At 44.7% G+C, this 18,822-nt stretch overlaps 1 protein-coding gene across 4 annotated transcripts in view; it reads right to left on the bottom strand.

The window, feature by feature from the left end:
• LOC121639456 (beta-2-microglobulin-like) overlaps positions 1-16,365 on the bottom strand; it is a 192,340-nt gene extending 175,975 nt beyond the window's left edge. The window contains exons 1-5 of one of the 4 annotated variants that reach the window (XR_006010165.1): positions 15,980-16,361; positions 15,178-15,245; positions 13,919-14,032; positions 11,610-11,676; positions 4,288-4,295 (exon numbers count right to left, since the gene is read on the bottom strand). Coding sequence is in view for 1 of the 4 variants with exons in the window: in XM_041984686.1 (XP_041840620.1) it covers positions 11,651-11,676; positions 13,919-14,032; positions 15,178-15,245; positions 15,980-16,263 (492 nt within the window). In the remaining 3 variants the exon portion in view is untranslated. Of the gene's footprint in view, positions 1-4,287; positions 4,296-11,296; positions 11,677-12,952; positions 13,134-13,918; positions 14,033-15,177; positions 15,246-15,979 lie in introns of those variants that run through there. The other 3 variants (XR_006010166.1, XR_006010164.1, XM_041984686.1) reach the window with 3 other exon arrangements.
• Between the last annotated feature and the right edge of the window lie 2,457 nt (positions 16,366-18,822).

Below are 18,822 nucleotides of genomic sequence, written 5' to 3'. Positions count from 1 at the left end.
AGAATTCGTAAAGTCCTCCTTCAGAGGCATAAAGCAGAAGGGGGTCTGGGTCTGCCTAATCTGATGTACTATTACTGGGCAGCAAACCTACAAAAAATTGTCTATTGGATTCAAACTCCAAATGTTGTCTGGTGTCAGTTAGAAGGTCATACCTGCACATCATCGTCACTTCCTGCCCTGGTTACCTCAAAATTACCACTCTCTCCTAGACAATATTCTTCATGCCCCGTTGTAATCTCCACCCTGAAGATTTGGTCACAATTTAGACAAACTTTTAATCTGCCAGATCACTCTTTCCAATACCCCATCCTTAATAACCATGCCTTTCTACCAGCTAAACTAGACCCAGGCTTTGTTCAGTGGCAAGGAGCGGGTTTAAGTAAACTGAGTGACCTATACATAGATGGGACTTTTGCCACGTACGATGCTCTTTCCACCAAATTCAACTTAGAACGCTCTAACTTTTTCCGCTATCTTCAGATCCTCCAGTTTGTTCGAACTATTAGTCCAACTTTTCCCAGTTTACCACCAAAGAACGGAATAGATCTCATTTTGCAATCCCCCCTACGCTGCAAGGGTCTCATCTCAAATATATATAACCACATTTTATCACTCAATAATGAGACTCTTGATGGGATCAGGGCGGAGTGGGTGGGGGAGCTTGGGAAGGATATCTCTGATGTGGTGTGGAACGATGCATTACACAGAGTCAATGGATCAACGTCATGCGCTCGCCTTGGTTTAATTCAGTTCAAGGTCCTCCATCGAGTCCACTATAGCAGAGCTAAGCTCTCCAAGATTTACCCAAATGTGAGTGAAATGTGTGAGCGTTGTCATGTGGTGAGAGCTGACCTGGCCCATATGTTCTGGTCCTGCACCAAATTACACTGTTTTTGGAGTGAAATATTTCAAACGTTATCTAAAGCTTTTAATAAAGACATTGAACCTAGTGCTGAAATGGCAATTTTTGGTGTCCCAGGGGAGGGTGCACCGTTGACAACTAGACTTAAAAATGTTCTTGCCTTTTCAACCCTCCTTGCTCGTAGAAGGATCCTCTTGGAGTGGAAATCTGTACAACCACCCAAAACAACATCTTGGATGAAAGACCTTATGCTATATCTTAAGTTGGAGAAGATAAAATTTTGTATTAGAGGGTCGACTCAAAAATTCTATGAAACATGGAACCCCTTAATGTCCTACATTAACAGACATGATGTCCTCCCGCTGAACTAAGATAAGAAAATGAAGGCACCGATAATTATAAGCTGATGACCCAAATCTCCATGATCATCCACCTGCACGACTTTGGTACACAGGTACTTATTTCTTTTATTTAATTTTTTTACCTATTATTATTATTACTATTTTATTTCATTTTATTTATTTATTTATTTATTTCTTCTGTTTAAATTAAGTGTATATACTGTATGGTTGAATCTGTTTGTACGCACTATATTGGCATATTGGCTTTCGGGGTTTTTTTTTTTTTTTTTTTTTTTTTTTTCTCTCTCAAAATGTGCCAACTTTCATTTGATATACGCATCTATGTTCTGGATGTCTTTGATTGATACGGCAGCACGGGTGGGGGGTGGGGCTTCTTCTGGATGTAAAAAAAAAAAAAAAAAAAAAAAAAAAACTGTTGTGGAATAATTGAGATACATGTACATTTATCTGCAAATAAAATATGTTAAATAAAAACATTTCAAAGTCAAAGTCACTTTATTTGTCAATTCTGCAGTATGTACAAGACATACAGAGGATCGAAATTGCTTTTCACACAGACCCAAGGTGCAGACAATAAACACAGAGATGGTCTTTAGTTCTGTTTCATCCTCAATACACTTGGTGATGTAGGCGGTGACTGAGTCTGAGTACTCCTGAACGTTCGTGTTGTTATTGTTGGTGGCAGCCTGTCTAAAACCATTCCAGTCTGTGCTATAGAAGCAGTCCTTTAGTGCCTCTGAAGACCGCTCTGGCCACACCTGTACCTGCTTGCGAACTGGTTAGGTGACTTTAACCAGTGGTCTGTATGCAGGCATTAGCATGATAGTGAGGTGGTCTGAGGCTCCGATGTGGGGGAGGGTGGGGCCTTGTAAGCCCCCTTCTAAGTGGAATAAACTTGGTCCAAAGTGTTGTTCCCATGTGTTGGAAAGTCAATGTGTTTGTATATTTTAGGAAACACACTCTTTGGGTCTGCGTGATTGAAATCCCAGCCAAGGTGAGGAACTCATCTGGGTGGACTGTCTGCTGCTCACTGATGTGTAGATACAGTTCATTCATTGCCTCTCTCCTGTTGTTATTGTTGGGGCTGGGAGGCACGTAGACTGCTGTCATTAGTATGGCTGAATATTCCCGCGGGAGGTAAAACGGCCGACACTTCATGATCATAAACTCCACTAACAGTGAGCAGTATTTGCAGACCACAACAGCGTCATGGCACCACGCGTCATTGATGTAAACACACAGACCGCCGCCACGGGTTTTACCTTCTTCGGCGAGTGCTCTGTCCGCCCGGTAACATGTTAGACCCTCGAGTTGGACGGCGTGGTCCGCTACGTTGTTGCTGAGCCATGATTCCGTAAACACGTAAACACAACACTCTCTCACTGTCCTCTGAGTAGTCCGTAATAGTCGTATGTGATCCAGTTTGTTGTCCAAAGAGCGTACGTTCGCCAGCGTGATGGAGGGAATAGCCAGCTTGTGTGGGTTAGCTGCTAGCCTGGCTCGGATGCCTCTGCGTTTACCCCGCTTTTGTCTGCGCTCACGCCGTTTGTGACGCCTCCACTCTGGGCGAGGTGCAGGGCTGGGGCTCGGTGGTGGTGTGGGGGTTCGGGGCAGACCACAGGCTCGTAGCTCCTCTTTATGTGCAGAGTTTAAGTCCAAATTTATGGTTTTGCTGATGTCGAGCAAAAACTCACGACAGTAGGTGCGCCTCAGGACAGGTAGACATGACGAAGACTTACAAAAACACTGCGACTTACATGACAAAAAACACCTCTATGTCGGGAGAGCGTGAAGTCGCTGCAGCTGTCCGCGCCACAATCTTGTTGATCAGATTTATGTAGCTGAGCACTTCACCCACTTATAAAAAGAAAACACGGGGCTCATTTGTACATTACAGGGCTTAAACATTTAAGCTCGTACCTTAGCATTAGCATTAGCATTAGCGTTAGCATTAGCGTTAGTATTAGCGTTAGCATTAGCGTTAGCATTAGCATTAGCGTTAGTATTAGCGTTAGCATTAGCGTTAGCATTAGCGTTAGTATTAGCGTTAGCATTAGCGTTAGCATTAGCATTAGCGTTAGTATTAGCGTTAGCATTAGCGTTAGTATTAGCGTTAGCATTAGCGTTAGCTGCATCAACAGTAAAGCATGAATTCATATCAGTAGCGACACTTACCGATACCATTGATGGTGAGCTGCTCAGAATTGGAACTGCCCGTCTTTCCAACCGCTGGATTGATGCATCTTCACCTGAAATTGTCCCAAAATACTGAAACATTCTGGCAGGCAGAGATGCAGGTACATTATTACCAAAAAATATCTTTATTTATCAGAAATTTTAGTAACCATTTTAATTTTAACATGCCAATAACTGAATCAAAATCAATAACGTTCAGCTCGCTGTCAGCAATTGATTTAACTGTCAGTCTTTCTGATGTAATGGTGGTTATTTTTCCAGATGAAATCAAATACAGTTTAGTTGATTGGTTTTATTAGATTACCAGAAATAGGAAAAGGCAGGTATAATATTCTAGACTGAGCTTCTATTTTTGTGATTCGGCCAAAGTTTATAATAAAAATAATAATAATAACTATTTATAAAGCACTTTTCATGCTGGGGCAACACAAAGTGCTTTAAATGAAAAAATCAATTCATCCATATCAAAACAAAATGAAACTACATAACGGGAGAAAAAACAGTAAACAAATTAAAAAGAAATAACAGTTGCACGCAGGAACATGGATAAATACACACAAAGAAGATACACGGGGAGCCAATGCAGCGATTTAAAAACTGGTGTAATGTAGTCCTGTCCTCTGGTCCTCGTCAGAACTCATGCCGCCAAGTTCTGATGTAGCTGTAGGTTTAAGATGGACTTTTAGGAAGACCAGAGAGCAGGGCATTACAGTAATCTAATCTACTAGAAATAAAAGCATCAGTACCTCCGTGCTGGCAAGAGAGAGGAATGGGCGACTCTGGCGATGTTTTTAAGATGATAAAATCCTGTCTTTGTGACATTTCTGATGTGTGGAATAAAATCAAGCTCAGAGTCGAAAAGAACACCCAGGTTTCTCACACACTGAGAGGGATTAAAATTATGTAGTTTTGGTAAAATTATCCCTCTCTTGCCCTCGGGACCGATAATTAAAACTTCAGTTTTGTCCTGATTGAGCTGTAAGAAGTTCTCTGCCATCCATGACTTTATATCTAAAATCCAGTTTAAAAGGACGTTAACTGTCTCCAGGTCATCAGGAGACACGGCGATGTAAAGCTGTGTGTCATCACCATAGCTGTGTGTCCTGAGGACGTTAACTGGCTCCAGGTCATCAGGAAACACGGCGATGTAAAGCTGTGTGTCATCACCATAGCTGTGTGTCCTGAGGACGTTAACTGGCTCCAGGTCATCAGGAAACACAGCGATGTAAAGCTGTGTGTCATCAGCATAGATGTGTGTCCTGAGGACGTTAACTGGCTCCAGGTCGTCAGGAGACATGGTGATGTAAAGCAGCGTGTCATCAGCATAGCTGTGGAATCAACGCCGTGTCTCCTGATGGCATCCCCAAGAGGTAACATGTACACATTAAAAAGTATTGGGCCTAAAATTGATCCTTGGGGAACCCCACATTGGATTTTATGGATCCTTGAGGAGCAGGTATCCATACTTACATAAAACTGTCGATCTGTGAGACAGGAATAAAACCATTTAAGAACAGTACCTGAGAGGCCCACCAGACTTCTGAGTCTGTCTAGTAAAATCTGGTGATCAGCTGTATCAAAGGCAGCAATGAGATCCAGTAAAAACCAGGACAGAAAGTTTCTGTGAGTCTAAGTTAAATCTAAGAATATTAACCATTTTTAAAAGGGCGTCTCGGTACTGTGGTTTGTCCTAAAACCAGACTGATATTTTTCTAAAATATTATGTTTATGCAAAAACTCATGTACTTGCATAAAGACAAGTTTTTCAATAATTCTACTTAAAAAAGGTAAGTTGAATACAGGACGGTAGTTATCGAGATTGTCTACCTGTAAATTCCTCTTCTTCAGAAGGGGCCTCACCACCGCCGTTTTAAAGGCAGCAGGGAAGACGCCCGTCTGTAGAGAGTAATTTACTATGTTTAAAAGCTCAGGCTCAAAGAAACCATAAAATGTTTTTAAAAGTGATGTAATTGGACAAATTCCGCTGCAACCAGGAGTTAAGTAAAGACTTAACCTTCTTTAAACCTTCCAATGTTAAGGTTTTCTCTCATTTTCTGATCTGTAGAAATAATTACTCCTAAATATTTCACTTGAGTTTTTACCAGAATACCAAATAAGTCAGTTGGAAGGTGGTCATGTGTACTGGGGCGCCGAAAAGGGGGGTAAAGGGAGGGATTCTAGGGGCCCAGAAGGGTCTCAATACAATTGTAATACTAACAAAATTATCTAATACTCAATGATAAACTTACAATCACGTAAACAGAGCAACAGACAAACAGCAAGTGGATGCAAAGACAGCAGGATGCCTCAGAAATCAGGACGTTTAAAAAGAAAAAGCTGAGACTGGAGAGAGAACAGAGGGGGGGACAGTACGTCCCCCACTTCTTCCAGAGACGAGGTGGTCGGTCAGCTCGTCTGATGGAAAGTTGTGGAACATCAGCTTGTTGTCTCTTCTAAACTTTGTCCATATAAGCTGCTCACTTTGCTCCATATTAGCTCATATTTCTGAAGAAAACTCTGATTTTATTCATTTAGCTGTTGTTTTATTCAAATAGTCAACACAGGAAACGATTAGCAAGCTGCTAAAAAACATCCCGTCTGTTTAAACAGACACGAGAGCAGCCGAAGCAGATGCTGCCAGACCCTCCCACCCCACCTGAACACGTCCAGGTGACCCTGAGGAAGGATGCGAGCAGCTGAGTGTTGAAGTAATTGACTGTTGGAGAAAAAAACATTAATATAATAGAAAAAAAGTTCTGAGTTATTAATAATAATATTAAATAAAAATAGTTTAAATTTATTTTCTCAGCTGTCTCTGTAACGTAGGTCAGGTCAGTAGTTTGGACTTGTCCTCCTCTTTCCAGTAGGAACATTTGTAAAGCAGCAGACTGGGTGACGGCTTCAATCCAACCAGAGAAATATTTACATTTTCTATAAATCATACCATAGCAACAGTCATATAGCATCATATATGTTCCCACTAATCTAAAGCTTCACAGATCTGGAGATAAATTAGACTTCATGTGTTGCTACATGAGGAGACGATGCTAAATACGGTTGAGATGATGGCTGGTGGAGAAGAGCATCTATCTAACCAGTCATCTGGGGCCAATTTAAAGTCCCCGCCCACTATAGAGGATGAAATATTATAATCTGATCATTTCTGTGTTTCAAACAAAGTCTTGTTCTGATTCTTTTTATTATGCCCGCATACATTTATTAAGAGAATAAGAGAGTGCTCTATATTTACCACTGCAATAATCCAACTAACTGGTCACTCTAAATTCTCCCTGTGAGTGTGAGTGGTTGTTTGTCTCCTATGTCTCGGCCCTGCGATGGACTGGTGACCTGTCCAGGTGTACCTGCCTCTCACCTGTTAATGCTGGGATAGGCTCCAGCTTCCCCCTTAATGGACCAAGCGGTTCAGAAAATGAATAAAAATAAAATAATAACTGTACATGTGTATTTAACTCTGAGGATCCTCTAGGTAGTTTCAAACTTCTCTTTTCTAAACACAGTGTAGTTACCTTCAGGGTACATTTCTTATATATGCTGACCTCTGAAGATGCCAAAACGACCTGGAAGGAACCTTCTTACCAGCTTTTCTGGCCTCCAGTCTCTGAGGCCAAACAGCTTCTCTTTCCGTCTTGTCTGTGGTTCGGTGAAACGGATTCCAGTCCTCCTTCAGACTCCTCTGTTGTTCTAAATCTCATCTCTGTGCTGGCGCCTCACGAACTGGACAATAATCTGCTGATTTTTTCCATCTTCCTTGTGACCCACCCGGTGCACCGTATTCCTCATCTTCCTCATCTTCAGCTCCCACTGCGGAGCCACTTTTCTTAGCAGAGAAACCACTTTGTTCCGAGTGTTTTCATTAGTCCGTTCTTTCATACCTTTAATTCCTAGGTTCCAGCGTGTTTGTAATCTCCTGCTCTGTCTTTCAGCGCTGCATTTTCTCTTTGCTCTCCAGAGTCTGTACTTTAGATTTGCATCTTTAAGCTCAGCAGCATTGAACTCCAGAGCCTTAGCAAGGCTGCCGATCACTGTGCTGTTCTTATCTGGAGGGTTATATCCTCCAGCCTCCTTTCCTGTGTACCCAGCTAATTTATCGCTGTTAAAATCAACTCGAGGGACAGTTCATCGTTCGGTTTGCCCCATTTTCTAGCACGGCAGCACTTAACTGGTGTATTTGTTTCTCAGGACCGGAGTTAGTTTTCCATGTTTTCTGGTGTGTAATCATATTGAAGCAGCGCTTCGTGTTTCTTATGTCATGTCGGTGAACGAGACTTTCAACCAGGGCTGAATGTCGTCTCGTTCACTGACATTTCTTGTTTACCTTTTCTTTTTTATATAAGTTAATATTTCAGGCTGTATCCCCAAATATTACTGCGACAAGTAAGAAAATCACTTCTGAGGAACTTTATGAAGAGAGCAAGTAAGAGTTTTCACTCAGTCCGCCATCTTGCCAGAACCCCATTAGGATGGGTTGTAGAGAAAGAATTTCCTCACTGTGGGACTAATAAAGGATTATAAAAAGATAAATAAAATTCTTCTTTCTAAGAACTGGGTTCAGAAACTTCCACTGCAGCTCAGTCTCCACCATCAGATGAACTTATATCACCTGGTTTATCAGCCTGAAGCTAGCTGGTGCTAGCTGCTCATTGAGAAGAAGTAAACCTGCTTTCAGTCTCCAATAACACCAGAAAAGGTCTCTAGATGTGTCGCTAGTTGCTTCTTTGAAGTAGAGTCACTAGACGCTAAATATAGCACCAACGTAGCTAAATTAGCATCACTGATTTAGCTGCTCTGACATGTGTCTCAGTTGTGTCCTGGAAATTGTAAACTGACAAACATTCTGAGTTGTTTAGACCACAAACTGAAATAAAATATGTTAATTTAATTGTAATTAATTAATTAATGTGTTAAAGTCCGAACCTTACTAAATAACGTGTGTACACATTAACTCTAGGGTTCCTGCGGGATCTTAAAAAGTCTTAAAAGTCTTGAATTAGCAAACATGCATTTATTACCTTAAACAGTCCTTAAATTAGACTAGTAGGTCTGAAAGGATGTCGGCCTAAAGTTGTACGCTGTGCTGTGTTAAAATTTCAGGGAAATGTCTGAACTACAAAGTGACAGAAATGAAGTTATTTCAACCCGTTCAACCCAACCGTGATATTGACATTAGGAACCAAGTATCACTGACGTTCAGGGGGAAATGATTGGGGAACATTTAGCCCAGCACACATGAAGCCTTTATTTTCGTGTGAAAGAAATCTAGCTGACAGTGACCTGAGAATTTAGTGGATTCGGTGAGTAAACTGGGAAAGTGTAAATGTAATATTACACGGCTGGAGGGTCGTTCTCGGCCTGGTTGACACCGTGGAGAACCCATTCGAAGCTCGGTGTAGAACATCAAACTGAGAACGATGAGGATCGAGGCTTTGGACTCACAAGAGCAACCAGCGAAGCATATGGCCGCCCAAAAGGCGAAACCGCGACCTCCCTCTGTGTTTACGTCTGGACCGTCGGGTATATGTACCTCACAGAGACCATCTGGCTGTGTGACAAGTTCAGTATTACTTCTGAAGTGGCTGCAAATTTTACTGATATTTTAAACCAAAGAATTTACCTGCATCGTGTGATTTTACTCTTCACCATTTTAACAACAAACTAAAATCAGCCATCGAGTAGACCACTTAGTAGACCACATCTGCCTCCTTAAAGAACCATTTAGCTGAATCTCATTCCCTCTGGTCCCCTGTGCTTAGTTCCATCACTTAGTGTAGGTGGAGGACTGTGACCTCGTTGCTATGGGGTTTGAGAAATGGTCGGGAGTGACTGGTGGTTGCGGGTTCTTTGTTGTTGCCCGTGGTGCAGGACCGGGCTGCTCTGCGGTGGGGGTGGTTCTGGGTCTGGCCTTGTCGGGGGCTGTGGGGGCCAGGGGTTGGAGTGGCCTCGTGGCGGGGGGTGAGGCCACTGGTGGTGCCTGGGTTGGTGGGCGTCGGTCCTGGGCCGCGTGGCCGGGCTATTCTGGGGCGGGCTGGGCGGGGGTTCTGGGCTCTGGTGCCCGGGGGTGGTCCTCCTCCCTCCGGGGTGGTGGGCTCCGTATGTGCCGGGGGTCTGGGCCTGCCCGGATGTGCTGCCGTGGTGTGGGTTGGTGCATGCCCTGGTGTCTGGTTGACACCCTGGGACCCAGGGTATGGCCTGGGGGCAGGGGGGGTGTAGGGGTTTGAAGGAGGGCTGAGTGGGATTTGGGGGATTATAGGGGGAGGTGCTGGGGTGTGAGACAGGGATGCTTGTATGTTGTGTGTGTGTCTATGCTTTGAATGATGTATGTGGGGAGGTATATGTGTGTGTGTGCGTATGCATGTGCTAGGATGAGTAGGAGTGTGTAAGATCATAGGTGAGTAGGTGGGGAGGGATGACATGACCCTGTGGGGGGCCTGGGTGGACCTGGGGGTGGTGCTCTCCCGTTATTCTTCATCCGCTCCTCTCCTTCCCCCTTGGGTGTCTCGTGGGTGGATGTCTTCTGGGGTCGGTGGCAGCTCATTAGATGCAGTCCCTGTATGGCCCGGTCGTGGGGGGGCGGCCTCTCCTGGCGGACCTACTGGGGAGCGGGAGTGCCTAATGCCACTAGAGGCTCAACATCCAGAGGGAATTTCGCTAGGGGTGGTGTGCTGTGGGTCTGGGTGGGGGCTGGGGTGTCCCCCATGGGCATGGTGGGTGGGGTTATGTGTGACGTGACTGTGGGAGGGTGTGAGTGTGGGGTCATATGGGGTGCAGATTGGGGGGGGCAGATAGCACCCTGGTTCCCGGGGTGTGCGGCTGGAACATCAGGGTGTGTGCTGGCCTACGCTGGGTGGCTGTCTGGGGGGGCTGGCCCTCCTAGGCATGTTGCGGGCCCTATGCCTTTGGGGGGTGGGGCGGCCGCCTCTGGGCTCCTGGGGCCCTGGGCCCTTCGCTTGGGCTGCCCTGGGTGGGCCGGTCCCTGGCGGGGCCGGCGGCTGCTGATCTTGGCCCACTGGGACCTGTGCCCCGGGACCGTGGGGGGCTCTTGCTGGGGCTCTCCGCTGCCGCCCTTCGGGTGGGGCTGGAGTCGTCTCCGTGGTGGGGTGGCTTGGGTTGGTGGTCCGGGGCTGCTGCTGAGGGCCCGGGTCTCTGGCCCTGGTCTGCCTCTGGCCTCCGTGGAGGCGAGGTCGTATTTGCATGATCTCACTCACCACTCTTCATCACTGATCACTCCTTGTTTCTCATGCTCTGCATGCTGACACAGACACTGAGTTGTCATGACTGAGTTCATGATATGACCTTTATGTCTTTATGTTATGTCTATGATGTGTCTATTTTAAGATCGATGGTGGCTTTGTCTTCGTTTTGATTTCTAGTGACAAATGTACACTTTATTTTCATGGCTACCCTTCGGTTTATGTATATAGTTTGTAGATTTTGGGACGCTATTAACAACAAACCGAAAGGAAGTTAATGGTGCTTCATGGACTGAGTTGCTCTTAAAACTGGTTCTGTGACTGTTTTTATATCTTTATTATGGAATTTAAATATTTTAGTGCCTTAACTGAAAATGTGCTTGTTGTAGTTTATGTGCAACATGTTTCCTGTACCTACTGTTTGTACTGATTGAATAATAATTAAAATAATAAAAAATACAGGATTTATTTACGTACTCAAGCTATACTTTACAACAATACAACATTCTGACATCATCATCACTCTGATCTTCATCTTATTGATCTACATGTAGCTGATATTGATCCGGTTTACTGTGTGATGTCTCTGCTCTGATCCAGACCTCATTCAGGTCTGACCTGGTCTGTAAACGATGGTGTTAACGAGACCCAGAGACCAGACTGAAGCAGACAGGAGAGTTTCTGTTTATTAAAAACTGAAAACAGTAAAACAATGAAGCTGATCATCATCAATAGATCTGATTACATGTTATAGAACACACTGATTTACACAGAGAAGCACACACCACAGTCCAGATCACACCTGATCCAGGACTGTCAGAGGACTGAGTCCTGATGGAGGACCACTGTGAGGGTCCTGGATCAGGTTCAGACCTGTTAGTCCAGTTCTGGATCAGGTTTACATCAGTCCGGTCCAACCAGGATCATCTTATGCTGAGGAGGAGGAGGCAGGTTAAAGCAGCAGCTGGTTCTACATCTGACAGGACCAGAACCAGGACCAGGTCCAGGACCAGGATCCAGTCTCAGTTTGTAGGAACCAGAATACGACCTGAGAAAAAGAGAAGAGAGAGAATGAACAAATACTGAGCTGGTTCAGACTCTCTTGAACTGGTTCAGACTCTCTTGAACTGGTTCAGGCTCTCCTGAACTGGTTCAGGCTCTCCTGACCTGGTTCAGACTCTCCTGAACTGGTTCAGACTCTCCTGACCTGGTTCAGACTCTCCTGACCTGGTTCAGGCTCTCCTGACCTGGTTCTGACTCTCCTGACCTGGTTCTGACTCTCCTGACCTGGTTCAGACTCTCCTGACCTGGTTCAGACTCTCTTGAACTGTTTCAGACTCTCCTGACCTGGTTCTGACTCTCCTGACCTGGTTCTGACTCTCCTGAACTGGTTCAGACTCTCCTGAACTGGTTCAGACTCTCCTGACCTGGTTCAGACTCTCCTGAACTGGTTCAGATTCTCCTGAACTGGTACAAACTCTCTTGAACTGGTTCAGACTCTCCTGACCTGGTTCAGACTCTCCTGAACTGGTTCAGACTCTCCTGACCTGGTTCAGACTCTCCTGAACTGGTTCAGACTCTCCTGAACTGGTCCAAACTGGTCTTGAACTGGTTCAGATTCTCCTGAACTGGTTTAGACTCTCCTGACCTGGTTCAGACTCTCCTGAACTGGTTCAGACTCTCCTGAACTGGTACAAACTCTCTTGAACTGGTTCAGACTCTCCTGAACTGGTACAAACTCTCCTGAACTGGTTCAGACTCTCCTGAACTGGTACAAACTCTCTTGAACTGGTTCAGACTCTCCTGACCTGGTTTAGACTAAACTGGTCTGATGAGTTTAAATTGAGGCTGAACATAGAAAACTGGTCCAAACTGGTCTGGAGAGACTCTGAAACTGGACTGAAGTTGTCTGATGGTGGTTTAACCGGTTCTGACCATCTGCGTTAACATCTTCTAGACTGGTTCTTTTACTGGTTGAAGTCCGAGTCGTTGTTAGGACCTCAGGACCAAGTCTCCATCTCTAGATAAAACACGCTTTTACTGTGAAAGGAAACTAACTTCCTTTCCAGGAAGCCACGCCCACCAACCTCCCCCAGCTTCAGGATGACCCCCCTGGACTTCCTTCATCCTGCCTCCCCTCCAACCAGACCTCTGATGGATCCCACCGCCAGGATACTTGAGACCAAAAAGGGAAATTATATAACGGTTTATTATCCGATTTTAGGTTTTAGATTAGGATTAAAAAAAAAAGCTAAATGTGTTTTTGTTTTGTTTGTTTTTGTCTTTTTTTGTTTAAAAAAACAAAATAAAAAGTAAATAAAAACCTCCTGCTGCTTGGTTAGCCTCGCTGCTAACATCGCTAACCCAGAGAGAAGGAACCGGCCTCCTTCTTCTAAGTAACATCCAACTCAACACAACTGAGACCCAACCGGATACAACTGGATTTATCTGGATAAAGGATCCCTTTCCAGATCCCCTTTCCTTCCAGGACCAGCGGTTTTCATGCTGCGGTAACAACACAGACATGCAGGATGATCAGCTTTAAAGTAAATAAGTTTATGCAGGTTATTTGTGGTTTGTACTGATTCTTCTTTGTTCTGCTGGATAACAGGTTAGTTTTAGAGGAAAAACTGGTTTAAACTAGTTTAAACTGCTCTGAAGTAGTTTTAAAATTGTCTAAACTTGTCTAAACTGGTTTTAAACTGGTCCAAACTGGCCTGAAATGGTTTTAAACCTGCTTAACCTGATCTAAACTTGTTTAAAATAGTCTAAACTGTTCTAAACTGGTGTTAAACAGGTCTTAAACTACTCTGAACTGGTTTTATACTGGTCTAAACTGGTCTAAACTAGTTTTAACATAGTTTAACCTATTCAGAACTAGTTTTAAAGAGTCTGAATTGGTCCAAATTGGTTTTTAACTGGTCCAAACTACTTTTAAAGTAGTCTGAATTGGTCTGAATTGGTTTTAAACTAGCTTAACCTGATCTGAACTTCTTTAAACAAGTTTAAACTAGTTTAGACCACTTTAACTGGTGTTGAAGTGGTCTGAACTAGTCTGAACTGGTCTGAACCAGTCTAACAGTGGTTTAAACTGGTCTGAACTGTTTTTTAACAGTGGTCTAAGCTGGTCTCAGCTGGTTTGAAACTAGTTTAACCTGATCTGAACAGGTTAAAAACTGGTACAAACTGGATTTAAACAAGTTTAACCTGGTTTGAACTGGTTTTAAACTGGTCTAAACTGGACTGAACTGGTTTTAAATTGATCAGAACTGGTTGTAAACAGGTCTAACCTCGGGCCTTCCTCCTGTAGTAGATGAATCCAGCCAGAGATAAGATCAGACCCAGGATCAGTCCTGAGGCTCCGATGGCGATCTTGTTTCTTTCTGACTCAGGCATGGACGGGTCTGAGGACACACAGGTGAGACACACAGGTGAGACACACAGGTGAGACAGGTGTGGATCAGACAGGTGTAGAACCAAACAGGTGTAGATCAGATAGGTGTAGAACCAGACAGGTGTAGATCAGACAGGTTTAGAACCAGACAGATGTAGATCAGACAGGTGTAGAACCAGACAGGTGTAGATCAGACAGGTGTAGAACCAGACAGGTGTAGATCAGACAGGTGTAGATCAGATAGGTGTAGAACCAGACAGGTGTAGAACCAGACAGGTGTAGAGCCAGACAGGTGTTGATCAGACAGATGTAGAACCACACAGGTGTAGCTCAGACAGGTGTAGAACCAGACAGGTGTAGAACCAGACAGGTGTAGATCAGACAGGTGTAGAACCAGACAGGTGTAGATCAGACAGGTGTAGATCAGATAGGTGTAGAACCAGACAGGTGTAGAACCAGACAGGTGTAGAGCCAGACAGGTGTTGATCAGACAGATGTAGAACCACACAGGTGTAGCTCAGACAGGTGTAGAACCAGACAGGTGTAGAACCAGACAGGTGTAGAACCAGACAGGTGTAGATCAGACAGGTGTAGAACCAGACAGGTGTAGATTCAGACAGGTGTAGATCAGACAGGTGTAGAACCAGACAGGTGTAGATCAGACAGATGTAGATCAGACAGGTGTAGAACCAGACAGGTGTAGAACCAGACAGGTGTAGATCAGACAGGTGTAGAACCAGACAGGTGTAGAACCAGACAGGTGTAGAGCCAGACAGGTGTAGATCAGACAGGTGTAGAACCACACAGGTGTAGAACCAGACAGGTGTAGAGCCAGACAGGTGTAGATCAGACAGGTGTAGAACCACACAGGTGTAGCTCAGACAGGTGTAGAACCAGACAGGTGTAGATCAGACAGGTGTAGATCAGACAGGTGTAGAACCAGACAGGTGTAGATCAGACAGGTGTAGATCAGATAGGTGTAGAACCAGACAGGTGTAGATCAGACAGGTGTAGATCAGACAGGTGTAGAACCAGACAGATGTACATCAGACAGGTGTAGAACCAGACAGGTGTAGATCAGACAGGTGTAGAACCAGACAGGTGTAGATCAGACAGGTGTAGATCAGACAGGTGTAGAACCAGACAGGTATTTACCCCAGTCCTTTATCAGAGGCTCCTTCAGGCTGGCGTGTTCCACCTTACAGGAGATCTTCTCTCCAGACCTGCACCAACACAAACCAACGTCACTGACATGAAACTGAACCACGAAGTCCAGAAACTCTGGAACCCTGTTAGAACCCTGTTAGAACCCTGAGAGAAACCAGGTAGAAACCAGGTAGAACCCTGGTAGATCCTGTTTTGATAGTTTTTAGATTCCAGTCTTGGAATCTTGCTTAGGGACCTTGAGTGGTTCTCCTTCACTGCCAGTCTGGATACTTGAACCTGCTCCAGATCGAGGTAGTTTTTCTGCATCTGTTGCCATGGTGATGCAGCACAGAACGAATAGACCACTTCATGGTGCTGAAAACCATCATGAACCTGATATATCATTAAGATCCTGATCCAGCTCGAGACCTGAATATGGATCTGGACTCACCTTGGTGTGTACTCCAGGTGGGACTGGATCTAAACCTGGACTCACCTGGGTGTGTACTCCAGGTGGGACTGGACCAGGACTTGGACTCACCTGGGTGTGTACTCCAGGTGGGACTGGACCAGGACTTGGACTCACCTTGGTGTGTACTCCAGGTGGGACTGGACCAGGACTTGGACTCACCTTGGTGTGTACTCCAGGTGGGACTGGACCAGGACTTGGACTCACCTGGGTGTGTACTCCAGGTGGGACTGGACCAGGAGCTGGACTTACCTGGGTGTGTACTCCAGGTGGGACTGGACCAGGACTTGGACTCACCTGGGTGTGTACTCCAGGTGGGACTGGACCAGGAGCTGGACTTACCTGGGTGTGTACTCCAGGTGGGACTGGATCTGGTAGTACCAATCACCGTCCTCCATCTCATCGGTGGAAGTGACATCAGAGGTGACTTCCTGTCCGTCTCTGAGCCAGCTGACTCTGATGGTTTTAGGGTAGAAGTCGTAGACTCTGCAGACCAACATGGCGGGATGGCGACCAGCAGGGGGCGTGGTGGAGTACAGCCTGACGTACGGTTCAGCTGGAAGACACGGGTGCAGCATCAGAACCAGAGACTTGAAGAAGGTAAGGAAATGTATTTGTACACACATTTCATGTACATCCAGATCTGGACTCTAAATAAAAACTAGTCCATGCAGCAGAGAACAGGTGGGTCTTTAACCTGGATCTAAATAAAAACTAGTCCAGCAGCAGAGAACAGGTGGGTCTTTAACCTGGATCTAAATAAAAACTAGTCCAGTAGCAGAGAACAGGTGGGTCTTTAACCTGGATCTAAATAAAAACTAGTCCAGCAGCAGAGAACAGGTGGGTCTTTAACCTGGATCTAAATAAAAACTAGTCCAGCAGCAGAGAACAGGCGGGTCTTTAACCTGGATCTAAATAAAAACTAGTCCAGCAGCAGAGAACAGGTGGGTCTTTAACCTGGATCTAAATAAAAACTAGTCCAGCAGCAGAGAACAGGTGGGTCTTTAACCTGGATCTAAATAAAAACTAGTCCAGCAGCAGAGAACAGGTGGGTCTTTAACCTGGATCTAAATAAAAACTAGTCCAGCAGCAGAGAACAGGTGGGTCTTTAACCTGGATATAAATAAAAACTAGTCCAGCAGCAGAGAACAGGTGGGTCTTTAACCTGGATCTAAATAAAAACTAGTCCAGCAGCAGAGAACAGGTGGGTCTTTAACCTGGGTCTAAATAAAAACTAGTCCAGCAGCAGAGAACAGGCGGGTCTTTAACCTGGGTCTAAATAAAAACTAGTCCAGCAGCAGAGAACAGGCGGGTCTTTAACCTGGATATAAATAAAAACTAGTCCAGCAGCAGAGAACAGGTGGGTCTTTAACCTGGATCTAAATAAAAACTAGTCCAGCAGCAGAGAACAGGTGGGTCTTTAACCTGGGTCTAAATAAAAACTAGTCCAGCAGCAGAGAACAGGCGGGTCTTTAACCTGGATCTAAATAAAAACTAGTCCAGCAGCAGAGAACAGGTGGGTCTTTAACCTGGATCTAAATAAAAACTAGTCCAGCAGCAGAGAACAGGTGGGTCTTTAACCTGGATCTAAATAAAAACTAGTCCAGCAGCAGAGAACAGGTGGGTCTTTAACCTGGATCTAAATAAAAACTAGTCCAGCAGCAGAGAACAGGTGGGTCTTTAACCTGGATCTAAATAAAAACTAGTCCAGCAGCAGAGAACAGGCGGGTCTTTAACCTGGATCTAAATAAAAACTAGTCCAGCAGCAGAGAACAGGTGGGTCTTTAACCTGGATATAAATAAAAACTAGTCCAGCAGCAGAGAACAGGTGGGTCTTTAACCTGGATCTAAATAAAAACTACTCCAGCAGCAGAGAACAGGCGGGTCTTTAACCTGGATCTAAATAAAAACTAGTCCAGCAGCAGAGAACAGGTGGGTCTTTAACCTGGATCTAAATAAAAACTAGTCCAGCAGCAGAGAACAGGCGGGTCTTTAACCTGGATCTAAATAAAAACTAGTCCAGCAGCAGAGAACAGGTGGGTCTTTAACCTGGATCTAAATAAAAACTAGTCCAGCAGCAGAGAACAGGTGGGTCTTTAACCTGGATCTAAATAAAAACTAGTCCAGCAGCAGAGAACAGGCGGGTCTTTAACCTGGATCTAAATAAAAACTAGTCCAGCAGCAGAGAACAGGTGGGTCTTTAACCTGGATCTAAATAAAAACTACTCCAGCAGCAGAGAACAGGTGGGTCTTTAACCTGGATCTAAATAAAAACTAGTCCAGCAGCAGAGAACAGGTGGGTCTTCAACCTGGATCTAAATAAAAACTAGTCCAGCAGCAGAGAACAGGTGGGTCTTTAACCTGGGTCTAAATAAAAACTAGTCCAGCAGCAGAGAACAGGCGGGTCTTTAACCTGGGTCTAAATAAAAACTAGTCCAGCAGCAGAGAACAGGCGGGTCTTTAACCTGGATCTAAATAAAAACTAGTCCAGCAGCAGAGAACAGGTGGGTCTTTAACCTGGATATAAATAAAAACTAGTCCAGCAGCAGAGAACAGGTGGGTCTTTAACCTGGATCTAAATAAAAACTAGTCCAGCAGCAGAGAACAGGTGGGTCTTTAACCTGGATCTAAATAAAAACTAGTCCAGCAGCAGAGAACAGGTGGGTCTTTAACCTGGATATAAATAAAAACTAGTCCAGCAGCAGAGAACAGGTGGGTCTTTAACCTGGATCTAAATAAAAACTAGTCCAGCAGCAGAGAACAGGCGGGTCTTTAACCTGGATCTAAATAAAAACTAGTCCAGCAGCAGAGAACAGGTGGGTCTTTAACCTGGATCTAAATAAAAACTAGTCCAGCAGCAGAGAACAGGTGGGTCTTTAACCTGGATCTAAATAAAAACTAGTCCAGCAGCAGAGAACAGGTGGGTCTTTAACCTGGATCTAAATAAAAACTAGTCCAGCAGCAGAGAACAGGTGGGTCTTTAACCTGGATCTAAATAAAAACTAGTCCAGCAGCAGAGAACAGGTGGGTCTTTAACCTGGATCTAAATAAAAACTAGTCCAGCAGCAGAGAACAGGTGGGTCTTTAACCTGGATCTAAATAAAAACTAGTCCAGCAGCAGAGAACAGGTGGGTCTTTAACCTGGATATAAATAAAAACTAGTCCAGCAGCAGAGAACAGGCGGG

Source organism: Melanotaenia boesemani, chromosome 5 (assembly GCF_017639745.1).
Source record: "Melanotaenia boesemani isolate fMelBoe1 chromosome 5, fMelBoe1.pri, whole genome shotgun sequence".
In the NCBI taxonomy this organism is placed as follows: Eukaryota; Metazoa; Chordata; class Actinopteri; order Atheriniformes; family Melanotaeniidae; genus Melanotaenia; species Melanotaenia boesemani.
The sequence above is the reverse complement of the archived record's forward strand: the minus strand, read 5'-3'. Positions and strand labels throughout refer to the sequence as shown.